Source organism: Oncorhynchus mykiss, chromosome 5 (assembly GCF_013265735.2).
Source record: "Oncorhynchus mykiss isolate Arlee chromosome 5, USDA_OmykA_1.1, whole genome shotgun sequence".
NCBI classification, from domain to species: domain Eukaryota; kingdom Metazoa; phylum Chordata; class Actinopteri; order Salmoniformes; family Salmonidae; genus Oncorhynchus; species Oncorhynchus mykiss.
The window spans coordinates 55487384-55506564 of NC_048569.1; the positions used below are offsets into that span (position 1 = coordinate 55487384).

The 19181-nt window shown below is 42.6% G+C and overlaps 2 protein-coding genes across 11 annotated transcripts in view; one reads left to right on the forward strand and one right to left on the reverse strand.

The window, feature by feature from the left end:
• The window catches only part of LOC110522973 (PATJ crumbs cell polarity complex component), a 219522-nt gene extending 218938 nt beyond the window's left edge, over positions 1–584 (reverse strand). For all 5 annotated transcript variants that reach the window (XM_036977876.1, XM_036977875.1, XM_036977874.1 and 2 more), the window contains exon 1: positions 456–584. The gene's annotated coding sequence lies outside the window, so the exon portion shown is untranslated. The remainder of the gene's footprint in view (positions 1–455) is intronic.
• On the forward strand, positions 437–17358 carry LOC110524077 (TM2 domain-containing protein 1). 6 transcript variants are annotated; one of them, XR_005051763.1, is made up of 7 exons: positions 437–701; positions 2386–2459; positions 6012–6120; positions 6505–6596; positions 8158–8231; positions 10695–10803; positions 11688–12312. XR_005051763.1 is itself a non-coding variant. In XM_021603393.2 (7 exons), the coding sequence occupies exons 1-6, from the start codon at positions 502–504 to the stop codon at positions 10799–10801; spliced, it is 660 nt and encodes a 219-aa protein (XP_021459068.1). In that variant the 5' UTR covers positions 437–501; the 3' UTR covers positions 10802–10803; positions 17196–17358. The 6 variants fall into 6 exon arrangements, 5 of the variants coding, with proteins under 5 accessions (XP_021459068.1, XP_021459067.1, XP_021459066.1 ...); XM_021603393.2 differs by lacking the exon at positions 11688–12312 and adding an exon at positions 17196–17358 and having other exon boundaries at positions 10691–10803; XM_021603392.2 differs by having other exon boundaries at positions 10691–10803.
• The last annotated feature ends 1823 nt before the right edge of the window (positions 17359–19181 follow it).

Below are 19181 nucleotides of genomic sequence, written 5' to 3' on the forward strand. Positions count from 1 at the left end.
TGGTCTTGCGTAGCTGTAGCGTTAGTTGAATAACTAATCCAAAGCATGAAGTAAAAAAAAACGTTTGTTTGAGTAAGTACGGTTAACTAGCACGGTTCTTAAAACACAGCTTTGCCTTTGTCGGGTGATAATATAACCCAATAAAACAACTTGTAACGATAAATGCTACCAGAGCTTCTCGAAATATTCAGCTAACGTTAGATAGCTAGCCAACGTCAGTGAGTCAGCTAGCTACTGTCAGTAGTACCATACTGTGCTATCTTGTTGTTAGCTAGTTAATAACGTAAACTGTTGCGATACATAAACTTATTGGCTAGCATAGCATTAGCATGTTGTTGTTTTTTTTTGCTTATTACAAGACTAAACGAGTTTATCACTTGAATAGTAAGACTCTCTTGTCGCTTAAGTTCAAAGTTATCAGTTCAACTACTTTTAAAGACGAAAACAAGTCTTACCGGTACGAAATTACACGAGTTGGATCTTGGACGACACAATCGTCGGATGTGTCGCTTTAAAAACCTTTTGATGTCACGTGATGGGAGTGTGGGCGTGTTGACAACGTTCAACATGGCGTCTCACGGTAGTTGGCTGTTCTGTTTACGGACTCTATCGTTGAGCATCTTCTTTGACTGCACGTATTGCCATTTTCACCGTGTTCTCGGAAATGATGTCGATAGCTGTAAAAGTCTACGCTTGGGACAATATCTTTTTAAATGTTTTGTTTTAGCAAATCACGACAATGACAGGGTTTTGATTCCAGTTCGCTAGCTAACGTTACCTGTCTATCTCTATCTGGTAACATGCTAGCTAGCTAACAACACAAGCCTGCGAAGTGTTTACTTTTGTGAAACAATGTAGCTAACTAATCAAATTGTGAAACTGTCTTGGATCTGAACATTAACATGCATCGCTTGCGGTACGGTTTTGGAAGCATCTTTAATACCAGGGAAAAATAAAATAGATTCAATTGATACACATTTTTAACAGGGTTAGTGTACTGTTCTGTTCCCCCAAGGCCATATCTCCACGTTCCAGCGAGAGAAAATATCCCCTCTGTAATAAAGATTTGCATGCATCTATAATCACATTTGCGTAGTGGCATACAGTTGAGCAGACACGTTTTTAGGATTTCAATTTTGTTTTTTGTTTTTTTACACGGTCTGGAAAAACATTGGCATTACATAAAAACACATTTCATGCATGTCTATGTCATTTACGTGATAGAAGACATGAGCAGAATTTTGTATTTTTTATACCACACAAATTGCCAAATGCAGGCTACTGTGTAACTTGCTATTCAGGTAGGATACAATTTTGGAACTTTATTAATTTGTTCATAATCATTTGTTTTATCATTGTTGTTATTGCATGTCATTGTTATTAATGTAGGCCTATTTACTCATCTAAACCAGTTCTTTAAATATATAAAACGTGTTTTGTTTTATTCTGTTGAGACATTTTCGTTGGCTAAATTAAGTTTGATCAGTCTTTAATTGTGTGCTCTGTATTTCGTTTAAGATAGGCCTATAAGTAGGCTTTTGTAAAATAAATAGCATTAGCCTATTGCTGTCATTTGTTGGGTATGGTAGACACGAGTCGCTCTTGGTCATTTCTGAAATATAGCCTGTTCAAAACGTGTGAAGGTTTACATCCGTTTGTAAGCACACTGCCCAAATTACAGCCTTCCCGACTTTGAGTGCTTGTGATAAAACTTAATCCATAGCTAGTTTTTAAGGTGCTATTGATATCTGTAGATACATTATGCTCTTTAGTGTGGTAGCTTATTTTGAAATATTTAATTTATGTCTGTATAGACATGAGTAATATTTAGTGGATTTTTTATTTTTTTTTGTTGCCTAATTTGGCTAAATTATTTCAGTTTATCTACATCCCGCAGCAATGATCTAGTGTAACGGAAGAAGGCTGCCAGAAATGTGTTTTCACTCAAAAATACTGTTGGCTGCAACTGTGATTAAGCCGGTTAAAACAGTGTACATTTTGCATTTGTTGATTTATTTTAATGTGAGATGAAAGTAAAGGGCTGTATGTTTCTAGAACCATATCGCAATTGAGAATCGATTCACGTTTAGATGAAGTATTTGGCTGTTTTGGCTGCCAGGGCCAGTCTCTCTGAAAATAACATATGGTCCTTGGACCTTAAGGACTAACAGTAGGCTCCTTAAGAGTACATCTTGGTCTAAAATCTAGCTAGATAACTAGTTACCTCTATACATTATTGTTGTGTAATGTAGTGTTCCTGATGATAATGACTGACTGAATGGGTGCAGCATATCAACATCACGACACAAGCACAACAATATGTTGTATCATTAAATATGCTGTGAGTGATCGTTCATATTTGGTCATTGCCTTAATGCTGTTCAAGTATCTTTGCAAAGAACCATGGATAGATGATGCCACTCAAGAACCTGCGAACTGCAAGGACATGATAGCTTGGGGTGAGTGGTTATGCATTTCAATGTATGTGGTATTTTGTGGGTAACATGAATTGTCTTTGGGTGACCCAAGGTCCTCCCGAAAAAAGTCAAGAGTTTAAATATTGTTTTTAAAACTGAATTGTTATGGTTGCTGATTAGGACACATCAATTTGAATATGTCCTTCATTTTCAAAATGAATACTGAAATACATAGGCTATACAGTGCATTCGGAAAGTATTCAGACCCATTGACTTTTTCCACATTTGGTTACGTTACAGCCTCATTCTAAAATTGCTTAAATTCATTTTCCCCTCAATCTACACACAGTACCCCATAATGACAAAGTGAATACAGGTTTTTTTTAAATTATTGCTAATTAAAAAAATAAAATAAAAACATACAAACAGAAATACCTTATTTTCATAACTATTCGGACCATTTGCTATGAGACTCGAAATTGAGCTCAGGTGCATCCTGTTTGCATTGATCATCCTTGAGATGTATCTACAACTTGATTGGAGTCCACCTGTGGTAAATTTAATTGATTGGACATGATTTGGAAAGGCACACACCACAGGTGACAGTGCATGTCAGAGCAAAAATTAAGCCATGAGGTCGAAGGAATTGTCCGTAGAGCTCCAAGACAGGATTGTGTCGAGGTACAGATCTGGGGAAGGGCACCAAAACATTTCTGCAGCATTGAAGGTCCCCAAGAACACAGTGCCCGCCATCATTCTTAAATGGAAGAAGGTTGGAACCACCAAGACTCTTCCTAGAGCTGGCCACTTGGCCAAACTGAGAAATCGGGGGACCAAACTGGTCAGGGAGGTGACCAAGAATCCGATGGTCACTCTGACAGAGCTCCAGAGTTCCTCTGTGGAGATGGGAGAGCCTTCCAGAAGGACAACCAGCTCTGCAGCACTCCACCAATCAGGCCTTAATGGTAGAGTGGCCAGACGGAAGCCACTCCTCAGTAAAAAGGCACATGACAGCCCGCTTGGAGTTTGCCAAAAGGCACCTAAAGGACTCTCAGACCATGGGAAACAAGATTCTCTGGTCTGATGAAACCAAGATTGAACTCTTTGGCCTGAATGCCAAGTGTCACAGCTGGAGGAAACCTGGCACCATCCCTACGGTGAAGCATGGTGGCAGCATCATGCTGTGGGGATGTTTTTCAGTGGCAAGGACTGAGAGACTAGTCAGGATTGAGGGAAAGATGAACTGAGCAAAGTACAGAGAGATCCTTGATGAAAACCTGCTTCAAAGCACTCAGGACCTCAGACTGGGGCGAAGTTTCACCTTCAAATAGGACAACGACCCTAAGCATACAGCCATGACAACGCAGGAGTGGCTTCGGGACAAGTCTCTGAATGTCCTTGAGTGGCCCAGCCAAAGCCCGGACTTGAACCCAATCGAACATCTCTGGAGAGACCTGAAAATAGCTGCGGTGATGCTCCCCCATCCAACCTGACAAAGCTTGAGAGGATCTGCAGATAAGAATGGGAGAAACTCCCAAAATACTGGTGTGCCAAGCATAGCGTAATACCCAAGAAGACTCAAGGCTGTAATCGCTGCCAAAGGTGCTTCAACAAGGTACTGAATAAAGGGTCTGAATACTTATGTAAATGTGATGTTTAAAAAAATATATATAAATCAGCAAAAAATGTCTAAACCTGTTTTTGCTTCATCATTTTGGGTTATTGTGTGTAGATTTGAGAGAAAAAAACAATTCAATGCATTTTAGAATAAGGCTGTAACGTTACAAAATGTGGAAAAAGGCAAGGGGTCTGAATATTTTCCGAAAACACTGTATATAAAATACAGTGCCTTGCGAAAGTATTCGGCCCCCTTGAACTTTGCGACCTTTTGCCATATTTCAGGCTTCAAACATAAAGATATACAACTGTATTTTTTTGTGAAGAATCAACAAGTGGGACACAATCATGAAGTGAAACGACATTTATTGGATATTTCTAACTTTTTTAACAAATCAAAAACTGAAAAATTGGGCGTGCAAAATTATTCAGCCCCCTTAAGTTAATACTTTGTAGCGCCACCTTTTGCTGCGATTACAGCTGTAAGTCGCTTGGGGTATGTCTCTATCAGTTTTGCACATCGAGAGACTGTCATTTTTTCCCATTCCTCCTTGCAAAACAGCTCGAGCTCAGTGAGGTTGGAAGGAGAGCATTTGTGAACAGCAGTTTTCAGTTCTTTCCACAGATTCGATTGGATTCAGGTCTGGACTTTGACTTGGCCATTCTAACACCTGGATATGTTTATTTTTGAACCATTCCATTGTAGATTTTGCTTTATGTTTTGGATCATTGTCTTGTTGGAAGACAAATCTCCGTCCCAGTCTCAGGTCTTTTGCAGACTCCATCAGGTTTTCTTCCAGAATGGTCCTGTATTTGGCTCCATCCATCTTCCCATCAATTTTAACCATCTTCCCTGTCCCTGCTGAAGAAAAGCAGGCCCAAACCATGATGCTGCCACCACCATGTTTGACAGTGGGGATGGTGTGTTCAGCTGTGTTGCTTTTACGCCAAACATAACGTTTTGCATTGTTGCCAAAAAGTTCAATTTTGGTTTCATCTGACCAGAGCACCTTCTTCCACATGTTTGGTGTGTCTCCCAGGTGGCTTGTGGCAAATTTTAAACAACACTTTTTATGGATATCTTTAAGAAATGGCTTTCTTCTTGCCACTCTTCCATAAAGGCCAGATTTGTGCAATATACGACTGATTGTTGTCCTATGGACAGAGTCTCCCACCTCAGCTGTAGATCTCTGCAGTTCATCCAGAGTGATCATGGGCCTCTTGGCTGCATCTCTGATCAGTCTTCTCCTTGTATGAGCTGAAAGTTTAGAGGGACGGCCAGGTCTTGGTAGATTTGCAGTGGTCTGATACTCCTTCCATTTCAATATTATCGCGTGCACAGTGCTCCTTGGGATGTTTAAAGCTTGGGAAATATTTTTGTATCCCAATCCGGCTTTAAACTTCTTCACAACAGTATCTCGGACCTGCCTGGTGTGTTCCTTATTCTTCATGATGCTCTCTGCGCTTTTAACGGACCTCTGAGACTATCACAGTGCAGGTGCATTTATACAGAGACTTGATTACACACAGGTGGATTGTATTTATCATCATTAGTCATTTAGGTCAACATTGGATCATTCAGAGATCCTCACTGAACTTCTGGAGAGAGTTTGCTGCACTGAAAGTAAAGGGGCTGAATAATTTTGCACGCCCAATTTTTCAGTTTTTGATTTGTTAAAAAAGTTTGAAATATCCAATAAATGTCGTTCCACTTCATGATTGTGTCCCACTTGTTGTTGATTCTTCACAAAAAAAATACAGTTTTATATCTTTATGTTTGAAGCCTGAAATGTGGCAAAAGGTCGCAAAGTTCAAGGGGGCCGAATACTTTCGCAAGGCACTGTATATATAATATATGACAGCTCTGAATCTGTGTCTGTGTGTAAGTACCCAAACTCACAATCAATCGACACGTTTTTCCTGTGTGCGTATGTGTTTTTTTGTGTTGATTTAGCCTGGCCCATCTGTTTTTTTTAGTGGAATGCCTACCTGCTCCGAATGTCAGCTGCCGCTTGTCCAACGGGACAGAGTTTCGGTTCAGCGGAGAGGAAGTGGGCTTCAACCAGAGCATCCCCTGCAGGAATGTGTATGTATCTGTATCACCAGACTTTCGGGAATGTGAAAATGTTGAATACTTATAAGGGCACAACATAGCAAAACGTTTTGCAACGGAAAATCGAAACAAACATTTCTTATTGGACATGTTCGGGTGTATTCATTAGTGCACACCGTAGAAAAAAATGTATATTGGGAAAAGTCAGGTAGGTCCCTCCCCGTTTTGTTTGCTTTCATTTTGTTCCAAGTGAATACACACCAGATAGTACCTTCCCGTTTCATGCCTATTGAATATGACCCTGAAAGTATTTTTTTATTGATATTGATTAGCCTAAATAATACCCCATCATATGTAATGTCTACACTTGTAAAGCATTAGTGAACTGCTTCAAACTAAAATGTGATTTCTTTGCAGGAGTGGTTACTCCTACAAAATAGCAGTGGCCTTGTCCCTCTTCCTGGGGTGGTTAGGTGCTGATCGTTTCTACCTGGGATACCCAGCTTTAGGTAGGCCTATAGTCCTATAACTCAACTCTGAACCTCGAAGCCAGTTCCACTGCATTTTTCCATTGTTCCCCTTTAATCAGGGACTGATTTAGACCTGGGACATCAGGTGGGTGCAATTAAATATCAGATAGAACAGAAAACAGCAAGCTCCAGACCTCTTAGGGTAAGATTTGAATAACCCTGGTTTACAGTATGACCTTTGACTTATCATTGCTGTAAAGCAGAGTTCTCCAAACCTGTTCCTGGAGAGATACCCTCCTGTAGGTTTACACTCCAACCCCAGTTGTAACTAACCCGGTTCAGCTTATCAACCAGGTAATTACTAGAATCAGTTGTGGTTGATTAGGGTTGGAGTGAAAACCTACAGGACGGTAGCTCTCCAGGAACAGGGTTGGAGAGCCCTGCTGTAAAGTTCAGGACGAGTATTGGTGTGCTATGTATCTATTATATATTCCATTCAAGTATTTGCAAGGCTTATTTGCTTTAAAAATGCATCCAAGATTCTTCACATTTCAGGGGCTTTTTTGTTTTCCTGTGGACGGGCATGAGCAAGCTTTAGAGGCTGCACTTAGCAGCGCGTGGTTTGGCATGGTTAGCGTGGGCATCGCCATGGAACAGTTGCGTATTAAGCTGGCAAGATGGGCAGTGGTTTTGTAGAGCAGACACCTGATGGCCATTGTTTTAAAAATCAACAAAGCTACCTACGTAACCCCCCCCCCCCCCCCCCCCCCAATAGAGAAATGTACATTGTTGTTAATAATGATTTGGGTTAATTGTGTTTTAATCACAAGAGTTGCCGTTTCCAGAATTTGCCTGCAATTTAAGATTCTCATCGTTTAGTTGTGTGCGTGCGTGTGGAAGATGTGGGGCTAGCGAGCACCAGTAGCCTTTGCCCAGTGATGTCACCCGCCCTAAGATATGGGTAGTGTAGTGATTTGACTGTTGTAGGCTAGTGACATTTGAATGTTGAGAGGAGAATGTGTCTAGTTGAATGACTGCCCTTGCTCTGGGTTTTCATGCATCCAATTCACACTCCCAGTGCACAGTTAAAGCACGACCTGCGGCTGCACACATTCATACTCCACTTCACTGCCCCTCTCACCGATAAAGACCTGTTGTTCCCAATCCTCCATTGTTTTGGAAACAAAGTTGACTTAGCACCATTTCTCTCTGAAAGCAAAGCAGGCAGCAAAAAAACACACGTGCACACATTCACCCTCTCCACTCAGACACATATTCACCCAGCACTGAAAGCGTTCCAAATCGTTCACCTTCGCCTCGCAAGTTAATTTCCCATTCAGCGCCACACGGGCAAAGTTGGAACGGAACACGGGGGATAAACTGAAACGTTGCCCAGTCGCCTGGATGGGAGAGTTTTCATGTAAACAACGAAGCGTTGCTCACACAATAGGTAGCAAATTATGATTAGGGGCCAGGCAGGATTTTATTTATGCCTACTTTAAAGAGACATGGTGTGCCCCTTTAAGCTTCATCCCACATTGACTATGTCTCCCCCTTTCATTCTCTATCTCTCTCTGCTTCTCTCTTTCTCTCTCTCTAGGGCTGCTCAAGTTCTGCACTGTGGGCTTCTGTGGGATTGGGAGCTTGGTGGATTTCATGTTGATCTCAATGCAGGCAAGTGGCATTCAGGGAACAGCTGTGGAACACAGAGCTGCTAAGTAATCCCTCTATCTTTTGGTTATGTGTGTGAAAATCCATGGTCTTCTCACAGTGACATTGAAAGTAAATGTTTATGCATCCAATGTGGTGATGACAAGGGTGTGTTAGGTCAGTGATCCCTAATTGTGGGTAGAAGCTGGTTCCTTTTGGGTCACAGCAGATGACTACATTGGTTGGTCACAAGAAACATTAAAAGGCTTGTTGGGTCACACTGCAGAAGTTAGGAAACCACTGTGATGTTATCAGTATGATAATTGTATGTTTTACAAAGCTATTTCTACGATTTCAAAAGACGTTTCTCAATTTGAGCGCACCCCCGTGAATAAACAGTCGCTCTCTTCCACTAAAGGCTCGCACACGTCGCACCGAATGTGGGATGTAGCGTTTGTCTGCCGATAGTTCAGCGCGCTGGTGTGTCTGAACCCTAACAGTGATGGTAATCAAACGAGTGGAGCAAAGTTGGTCTTTACAGAACAGCCTGGGCTTTGATGCAATGGTCACGCAACACACACACACACACACACACACACACTAATCAGAGCAGGCCACGTAACACTGAACAGAAGCATAGCCAAGCCAGTCAGGAAGATGCTGTGTGTGTGTGTGTCTGTTTGTATTCAGAAGAGCACCTGTGTCTGTGTGTCCCTCTGCTCAGCACTAACCTCTCTATGAATGGGGGTTAATGAGACTGTGATGTGTTTTCGCAAAGGGGCTTCTCTAGCCCCATCCCCTCCTCGTCTCCCAGGACCCCCCTAACTCCCCCATTTATGGCCCCCGAGCCTGACAAAGAGAGGCCAGTCCATTTGTCATCCTGTTAGGGCCTCAGCTCACCCCTCTTTACCTTCGCCGTCTCCATTAAGGAACTAGTGTTTGCAGGATGCCATACATGGTTCGTGTTCACTAGGAACCAAATGGAAGCAAGTCGGCCAAAACGGGGAGGGACTACTTGAATTATTTCCGCTTTCTGTTGCAAACTTTTGCTACGGTATACACTTAGGGTTGTGAATAAGGCCACATGGATAGAGCAAGCCTTTAGCTTTAACTGGTTGTCAACATGGCCAGATTTTATAGGACGAAATTCACACTTATTTGTTTGGTTTGTTCATTCGTTTCCCGTGTTGAATGAAACCTATGTCCTTATCCTTAATTGTTTTTTTACCGTATAGAATAGTAGTGGTGTGTCATTTTAGAACTGTGCATCATAATTGCGATTTTTCCAGAATTTTACCAAAACAGTTCCCTGTATCACATCTGAGACAAAAACACAAACCGTGATAGAGAAACAGTATACCCTTTCTCTCTCTAGTTACCTCTTTTTCTCGTCCTCCCCAGTTCTCCTCCACATCCTACTGTGGATGCAGGCCTTTATAAAGTCGCTATTTCCTTAGAAAGGGGCGTTGGCGTGCGTTCGGCCACTTTGATTAAGCGAGGCGACGGGCGCACTGTTTATTGTTCTCCTAATTTCTTATTGAAGGCCCTAAGAGAGCAATGCTTTTAAGCGGCTTCGGCTGTCTCACACAGCAAAACACTTACATTCTCAATTAGCTGTATAGGCTGTGGCCAGGTTCTCTCGTTCTCCACCTTTTTAAAGAGTGACAATTTTGATAAAGAGTTCCGCGTCCCCGGAGAGCCCATTTAGACGTCACGCTAAAGCCCCATATTTTAACGGCTAACTACCTCGACTAAAAGCAACGTCGGAGCGGGCAAATGCATCTTTGAGAACTAATGAGTAAACACCTGGGACGTGATAATTTATATTCATTGATTATGTCTGGATGGGACTGGGGGAGAGGAGGAAGCTGTACGTGGTTGGTTTGGGACCTCTCTCTCTGAAGACAGAGGTCCACGCCAGATGAATTATGTCTGATAACTTTCCAATTTGCAAACTAGGTAGAGCAGAGATGGACACAGGTGATAAATAGATGGGACGTGGATTGCTGGAGCAGTGTGTTTTTTAAATGGGTATCAGACAGGGATTCAAGCAAGTGAAGGTCTTGGATTTCCATGTAGAGCCTTCTGAGGTGTGTTTGGTTTGTACAGCAGAGAGTCTTGGATTGAGGGAGTTGACACTTGACATGGACATTTTCAGTCCATTTCTAAATCTGGCAGTCTGATTTAACACTTCAGAAAGCCTCTATCTGGCCAAAGTCCCTTAAAAGGCTGGAATGCCTCGCCAATGTTGATCTACTTGGATACAACACACTCTAGTCAACAAACAAATTATCAGAGGGTTAACCAGTAGCCCAGCTGTAGCTGGACTCAGCTTCTGCTCCCTTTACACACTCATGTGTGTGTAAGTTCACTAGTCCCACTCCGCTGCGATTGCTGAGTACCAAATCAGAAGTGTATTATCTGCTGGACCCAGGTTTTCACCGTGTGTAACCTGATGTCTTTCCTCTGTTCCTTCCTTTTAGATAGTGGGTCCATCGGATAAGTCTGACTACATAGTGGACTACTACGGTGCCAGACTCACACGCCTCTCCATCACCAACGACACCTATAGAAGAACCCAGATCTCACCCTGAGGGTGGGTACACGAGTATAGCATGTTAGACACGCCGCACCGGGGTACACGGGTGAATCTCAAGTCTATAGCATGTTAGTTAGAGACAACAGTCATTCGCTGTGTAATTGTGGAAACCCAGAACAAACATGTAATGTAACTGCATCCGCTACCATTTACATGTTATGAAGTCTGTCCACGAGAGATGAGCCACTTTATAACAGTTTGCACGTCTTTTCACCTAACGGTGTACATACACGACATTGTTCGTCGAACATCTCATTCTAAAATCATGAGTTGGTCCCCCTTTTGCTGCAATAGCAGCCCTCACTCTTCTGGGAAGGCTTTTCACTAGATGTTGGAACATTGCTGCGGGGACTTGCTTCCATTCAGCCACAAGAGCATTAGTGAGGTCGGGCACTGTTGTTGGGGCGATTAGGCCTGGCTCGCAGTCGGCATTCCAATTCATCCCAAAGGTATTCGATGGGGTTGAGGTCAGGGTTTTCTGCAGGCCAGTCAAGATTTTCCACACCGATCGCGACAAACCATTTCTGTATGGACCTTGCTTTTTGCACGGAGGCATTGTCCTGCTGAAACAGGAAAGGGCGAGATATCATGGCTGTGTGTTCAATTTGATACACCTGTCAGCAACGTGGTGTGGCTGGAATAGAAGATTTCACTAATTTGAAGGGGTGTCCACATACTTTTGTATATATTGTCATTTTGAATGTCCACTTATTACATCTGCATGACATTCTTATTACAGCTGTATGACATTCAAAATTATATGTACATGAGCCCACACTGTACAGTCTGCTAGGCATCACATGAGAATTTAACACTGACTCTATCAAATATATAAGTTCAACAACAAAATACTGCATGCAACCTCTTTTCTGTCGTTTCAGGGCGAAAGTGAAAAACAACAACATGCTGTCTGAATGCTGTCGTTTTAAATTATGCCCCTCTTTTGGCATCCGATTTTTCACCCGACCAGCACATACAAACTATTCCGAGTCCACTTCTCCTGTCTGCATGTACCCCCAATGTCAGGAGTAGAGCCTGTGAAGCGAGACTTCGTCTCTCCTTGCTTCTTTGTCCTTCATTCCTTGTCTTCTCAAAATGCATTTGAACAATTGGATACCACGAAATTGGGGAGAAAAGGGGGTAAAATAAAAAAATAAAAAATGCATTTGAACATCAAATCTGAGGAGATGAGGATACAAGGAAAGACTTGAGATTCACCCGTGGACACGAGCTCAGGTCCCGGAGGGTTACAGTACAGGCTTTTGTTCCAACACAACATTAACCACACCGTGTAGCTCTCCAGTACCAGTGGGTTGATGACCACCACCATAGCGCTTCAAGTCATCGTTGTTATACTCCTATGAGAATCTAGAATCTGCAAACATAATGTCATCTGTGGTTTTTGAGTATGTCTGGCAGCAAGGGAACTAATTGTACCGTATGACTGTCTTTTTGCTTTCATTTTGTCATTTGAGATTTTTGTAAATAAAGTGATCATTTAATGAACAAAGCCGCCTTTTGTAAATGACGTTATCCCGCCATTAAAATTACTTTCGTAAAGGAACACACTCCGCTCCTATGCCCTCAAAACAGTCCTCACAACGAACCCCCTCCACAGCAAGCAACCTCCCGCTGCAACACAACTCTGGCTATAACAAATCGATGAACCGCTGTATTCACCGTAGTGGTGTCGGATATCCATACTGATACCACATCTAGAATATCCAGCTCGCCCACCTACTGTACAACACATTCTCCCCATCACTTTCTGTTGCACTGTGTAGATTAGGAGTGTCACACCCATATATTTTAAAGATGGCTTTCAGGCTCATGTAGCTCATCTATCAGGCCAGTGAGAGTACACCCGGGTCCCCCATCGCGCAAACGCACAGCAGGGCAGCACACCCCAGACCTCAGCAGAAAGCTGAGATGGCTCTGCCTTGTGACTTTTCCCAAGCATCCCTGCTGCAGCCTTTGTAATAAAGATGACAGTAGGGATACTTCAGGGGGAGAAGATCTGTCTTCATCTGCAGGGTGGATGCTGAGACCTAGCGTGTCATTTCCCTGACCTCTGAAATCCCTGCAGGATGGATGGTCACACACAGTTCTTCCAATGGGCTCAACGTTGGCCATTGAACTGCTGATAGGGTACTCCGTGTCGGATTGAACAGCAAGTTTCAACATAACTGGTTTTCGAGCTAGACAATATATCTTTTTCACTTCCGTGGACTAAAGATGAGAGGCAAAGAAGACAAAGAGGGATAAGAGAGCGATAGATCTGGAAACACTCGAATCCAGTCAGGCCATCCTGTACCCTCAATAGTTTGATTTTGGTCGGAACAGCCGGCTTGTACCGCCTTTCAATGAAAACGAGGTGGATGTATATTTTACTCTGTTTGAGCGGATTGCCACATTCCTAAAATGGCTGCGAGATATTTGGTCACTGCTCCTCCAAAGTGTTCTTGTGGGAAAGGCTCAGAAAGTGTACGCCGCTTTATCTCTTGACCAGAGTTCAGATTATGACACTGTTAATGCTGCTCTCCTTCGGGCTTACGAGTTAGTCCCAGAAGCATACCGACAACATTAATGTAAATTACAAAAGACAGAATCACAAAGCCACTGAGTTCGCAAGGGAACAAGCATGTCTTTTTGATCGGTGGTGTGGTTCTCAAGGGGTCGAGGATCTTGAGGATTTAAAGACTCATACTTCTCAAGCAGTTCAAGAATTGCCTTCACAAAAAGGTTGCGACCTACATTTATGAGCACAAGGATCTCACTCTTGCGAAAGCTGCAGTTCTTGCAGATGAGTTTGTGTTGACACATACAACTACCTTCACAAACAAAGCACCCAGTAGTTATCCCTACTTTCAGTCCATTTCTAGTGCCCAAATATAAAAATCGGCAGAAAACTGTTTTTCGTATCCACCAGTTTGTCATTACTGCCGTGAGAAAGAACACATGAGCTCTTCGTGTCCTACGTTGAAACAGAACAAAGAGAATGTGGAAATGCTGTTTCTTCTTGTGGGAGCAGGTTGCACCACACGGTCAGGTCTCTGACCTTCTCCCAATAGGCTGTCTCATCGTTGTCGGGGATCAGGCCTACCACTGTTGTGTCATTGGCAATCTTAATGATGGTGTTGGAGTCGTGCCTGGCTGTGTGGTCATGAGTGAACAGGGAGTACAGGAGGGGACTTAGCACGCACCCTGAGGGGCCCCCGTGTTGAGGTTATGGTGGATGTCATTTAGGTTGTTGTTGTTGTTGCAAGTCAACTTTCAGTGGACACCCCCATGAGTGTCTTTCACAACCTCTCCTAAAACCCCAACTGTTAAATTTTGGTTGTTGTCAATGACCCTTTGTTAGTACCACTTTCTGTTTGAGCGACATTATTTGGTTTTCTTTCTGGGGAACGTAACAAAATGGATACTTTTCTGATAACCCATCAGGTTCCTCTACTCTGGGTTCTTTCGAAATGACAGGATTTGGCATGACCTTCCCTCCAGCCAAATCGTTTCCCAAAATGAATGAGACGCCCTTCACCAGTAGGCTAGGTCTCACTCCATCGACTACGGAAGCAGAAATAAGATCTGACTCGAGTTCCACATTAAACAAAGGAACTTCCATGCAACCCATCTCCACGCCTTGTACTAACACACTGTAATCAGTTGCTAACGTGTCAGGAAAAGGCAAAACACACTCAAAGATAAAGGACTGGGCTGCCCTAGTGTCTCGAGGTATCTTCACCGGCTGTTAAACAGAGACACAAATCTGAAACAAAGGGTTCAAACATCTGATCCAAAATCTGGTTTAGGAGATACCAGTCCCAACCAGAGATTTAATGGGCTGGAGAGTTCCCACAAGAAGAAACTGCTTTTTCCTCGCTCATTTTTCTGTTTCAACTTAGGACACTTAAATATCATGTATCATTTCTCACAACAGTACTGACAAACTGTCAGATACAAAAACAGTTTTCTGCCGATCTTTATCTTTTGATACTGTAGAAAAAGGACTAAAACCTCACAGTAGGAGATTACTTCTCTGGGTTGCTTTTTGTGTAGGGATAACTACGGGGTTCTTTGTTTGTGAAGGTAGTTTTATACGTCAACGCAAACTCATCTGCAAGAACTGCAGCTTTCTCAAGAGTGAGATCCTCGTGCTCCTTTTCGTCAAGGCAATTCTTGAACTGCTCGAGAAGATTGAGTCTTTAAATCCTCAAGGTCCTTGACTGCTTGAGACACGCTTTTCCCCTTGCGAACTTAACATGGCTTTTGTGATTCTGTCTTTGATAATTTATGGAACTGCTTCTGGGACTAACTCGTAAGCCCGAGGTATAGCAGCATTAACAGTGTCATCATCTGAACTCTGGTTAAGAGAGAAAGCGTACACTTTCTGAGCCTTTGCCACAAGAATACGTTGGAGGTGCAGTGACCAAATATCTTGCAGACATTTTAGGGATGTGCGAGTCCGCTCAAACAGAGTAAAATAGACAGTACCCCTCAAAAGTTTGGACACACCTACTTTTTAAAGGGTTGTCTTTATTTTTACTATTTTCTACATTGGAGAATAATAGCGATGACATCAAAGCTATGAACTAACACATATGGAATAATGTAGTACCCAAAAAGTGTTAAACAAATGAAAATATATTTTATATTGATGGAGTGCTGCATCAGATGACCTGGCCTCCACAATCACCCGACCTAAACCCGATTGAGATGGCTTGGGATGAGTTGGACCGCAGAGTGAAGGAAAAGCAGCCAACAAATGCTCAGCGTATGTGGGAATTTCTTCAAGACTGTTGGAAAATCATTCCAGATTAAGCTGGTTGAGAGAATGCCAAGGGTGTGTAAAGCTATCATCAAGGTAAAGTGTGGCGACTTAGATAAATCTCAAAAATAAAAGATATTCACAGTTGAAGTCGGAAGTTTATATACACTTAGGTTGGAGTCACTAAAACTGTTTTTTCAACCACTCCACAAATTTATTGTTAACAAACTAGTTTTGGCAAGTCAGTTAGGACATCTACTTTGTGCATGACACAAGTAATGTTTACAGATTATTTCACTTATTAACTGTATCACAATTCCAGTGGGTCAGAAGTTTACATACACTCAGTTGACTGTGCCTTTAAAGAGCTTGGAAAATTCCAGAAAATTATGTTATGGCTTTAGAAGCTTCTGATAGGCTAATTTGGTGCAAAAAGTGCAAATCAATCCCAGAGCAACAGCAAAGGACCTTGTGAAGACACTTTTGTACCTGTTTCCTCCAGTATCTAAATCCACAGTGAAACGAGTCCTATATCGACATAACCTGAAAGTCCACTCAGCAAGGAAGAAGCCACTACTCCAAAACCGCAATAAAAAACCCAGACTACGGTTTGACACTGCACATAGGGACAAAGATCATACTTTTTTGGAGAAATGTCCTCTGGGCTGATGAAACAAAAATAGAACTGTTTGGCCATAATGACCATCATTATGTTTGGAGGAAAAAGGGGGAGGCTTGCAAGCCGAAGAACACCATCCCAACCGTGAAGCACGGGGGTGGCAGCATCATGTTGTGTGGGTGCTTTGCTGCAGGAGGGACTGGTGCACTTCACAAAATAGATGGCTTCATGAGGGAGGAGAATTATGTGGATATATTGAAGCAACAACTCAAGACATCAGTTAAAGCTTGGTCGCAAATGGGTTTTCCAAATGGACAATGACCCCAAGCATTCTTCCAAAGTTGTGGCAAAATGGCTTAAGGACAACAAAGTCAAGGTATTGGAGTGGTCATCACAAAGCCCTGACCTCAATCCCATAGAAAATGTGGGGGAAGAACTGAAAAAGTGTGTGAGAGCAAGGAGGCCTACAAACCTGACTCAGTTACACCAGCTCTGTCAGAAGTAATGGGCCAAAATTCACCCAACTTATTGTGGGAAGCTAGTGGAAGGCTACCCAAAACATTTGACCCAAGTTAAACAATTTAAAGGCAATGCTACCAAATACTAATTGAGTGTATGTAAACTTTTGACTCACTGGGAATGTGATGAAAGAAATAAAAGCTGAAATAAATCATTCTCTCTACTATTATTCTGACATTTCACATTTTTTAAATAAAGTGGTGATCCTAACTGACCTAAGACAGGGGATTTTTACTAGGATTAAATGTCAGGAATTGGGAAAAACGGAGTTTAAATGTATTTGGCTAAGGTGTATGTAAACCTCTGACTTCAACTGTACATTTATTTAACACTTTTTTGGTTACTACGTGATTCCATATGTGTTAGTTTTGATGTCTTCACTATTTTTCAACAATGCAGAAAATACTCAAAATAAAAACCCTTGAATGAGTAGGTGTGTCCAAACTTTTGACTGGTACTGTACATCCACCTCTTTTTCATTGAAAGGTGGTACAACCTGGCTGTTCCGACCAAGATCAGAGTCTATTGAGGGTGCAGGATGCCCTGACTGGATTCATTGTTGGCAAATCTATCTTAGTTGCATGGCATGCTCACGTTCCTATTCTTGTTGTCTGGTGGCATGTTCTTGTCTTTCCCTGTGCTCTAATAAATGTCTGTTGTTCCAAATTTTACCTTTCGTTCCAACTCTGTTAGTTGCAGAAGGATGTCCTCCTCCACCAAAGCAGCACCGATCAACTCTTTGACTACTGCTCTTGGATCGCTAGATGGCACTTTGAGGTCATAAATGCTTTGCAATGACAGACAGATTCGCCTTTGTACATTTTTCTAGCATCTCACATGTAGGGTTTTCCACAAATGCTTCCAACTTAAAGTCCAATTTAAATGATGCCACCAATCTTATAACCTCTCAAGGTGGATGTCAGTGACACAAACTCCACCCAAAAGTGTATTTTGAAAACTCATATCTGGGCACAGCAGAGCTTTCTAGTAGCTGACTAGAGCGACTACCATACTCATGGGAAACAATATGCCAGACAAGCCCCATTTTGTCACAATTCCTCGTCTTTTGTCTTAGCAGGGCTTATCAATACAGCACAAGGATAAGAGTTGGGAGATTTATAGGGCACTTCCCAGGAGAGAAGAGAGCTGCAGAGTAGAGGCTGAGCTGGGCCTAACCTTCCCTCCACTCACCCGACAGAGAGGAGGCCATTCCTCATATGGCCGAGTGCTTTATAGCCACTAACTCCACAAGTGTGGAGCGCTGATATTACGGAACACACACATATTCATACACACACACACACACACAAATATGCTCACACTCTCGTTCTCTATCTTTCTCTTTCACAAACACACGCACACACAGTTTAGAAGAGGGGAGCGGCAGTCTTTTCCTGCGTCCACTGCGGACCCTCTACTGCTCCGCCGAAAACAATCTCAACCCCTTTGGATAAATAATCCTGCATTGCAGCCTCCATTGATTGCACCCACAGCCCGACAAGGGAGAGTGGAGAGGGGGGAGAGATGAGAAGAATAGTTGTGTGTGTGTGTGTGTTAGCTGGATCAGACTAGGGAGGATTTAGTTGCTCCATTAATAGGCACACTGATTTACACACTCAGACGCCCAAGCAAACCCTGGTGTCAAGGAGTTCAGACACAAAACCTCTCCACTCCCCAGACTCTGCATCCCTTATCTCTCTTTTTTACACACACACACACACACACACACACAAAATATCAGAGAGGCCCTACAGAAACTTGTCCCCTATAGGCACCTCTACTATGGTCTGTGAGAAAAGCCTAAACTGGAATAACAGGAAGGCTGGGGTGAGGTCACCGGCCCCTGGGCAGTAACGTTTGCTTGTCTTTATAGAAGTCGAGTGAGTGAAATCATAAAGTGACACAGGGAGACTCCCAGCTGATTGGGTTACAGTGGTTAAACCAGACTGAACACTGCCTTCAACATTAAGGGCTCTATTCAAGCTGTAAAGCTGAAGCGTTACATGCTGACCAAACCAGCCGCGTTGCAAAATACATTTACACAGATGTTATTCAATAATTTCATCCAAACTGCTTGCAGGCGTCTGCGTAGTCAGTTCTATTTTAGAACTTGGTTCTATTTTTGATGCATGACACTTTGCAAGTCCCGTCTCTCCCATCTACTTATTGGTTGGTGGTGGTAATGCACCTTAAAGTTGGTTGCCAACCGCCATATAAAATCCACAAATGAAGAAGAAAGATGAAGAGGAGAGATTAATCAAAGCAAACTAACTAAAAACGAACTAGGTTTCCCCTTTTCATCTGTGGATTAATTACCAGTGTAGATAACACAGGATTTTGTATGGCGCAAAAAAAAAGGACCACTTTGCATTAGCATTATGAACAATTTGTTAGGAATTATAAATTAAAGGTGTGCTGATTTAATTGCAGACGCACGGCGTTTTGAATTAAAAACGAGATGCGATGTTCTTT

Coding starts and splice junctions, on each gene's coding strand:
- LOC110524077 (XM_021603393.2), top strand. CDS start 502: ATGTGTCGCTTTAAAAACCTTTTGATGTCACGTGATGGGAGTGTGGGC. Junction 6,121..6,504: donor AGCATCCCCTGCAGGAATGT/GTATGTATCTGT, acceptor ATTTCTTTGCAG/GAGTGGTTACTCCTACAAAA. Junction 8,232..10,690: donor TCATGTTGATCTCAATGCAG/GCAAGTGGCATT, acceptor CCTTCCTTTTAG/ATAGTGGGTCCATCGGATAA.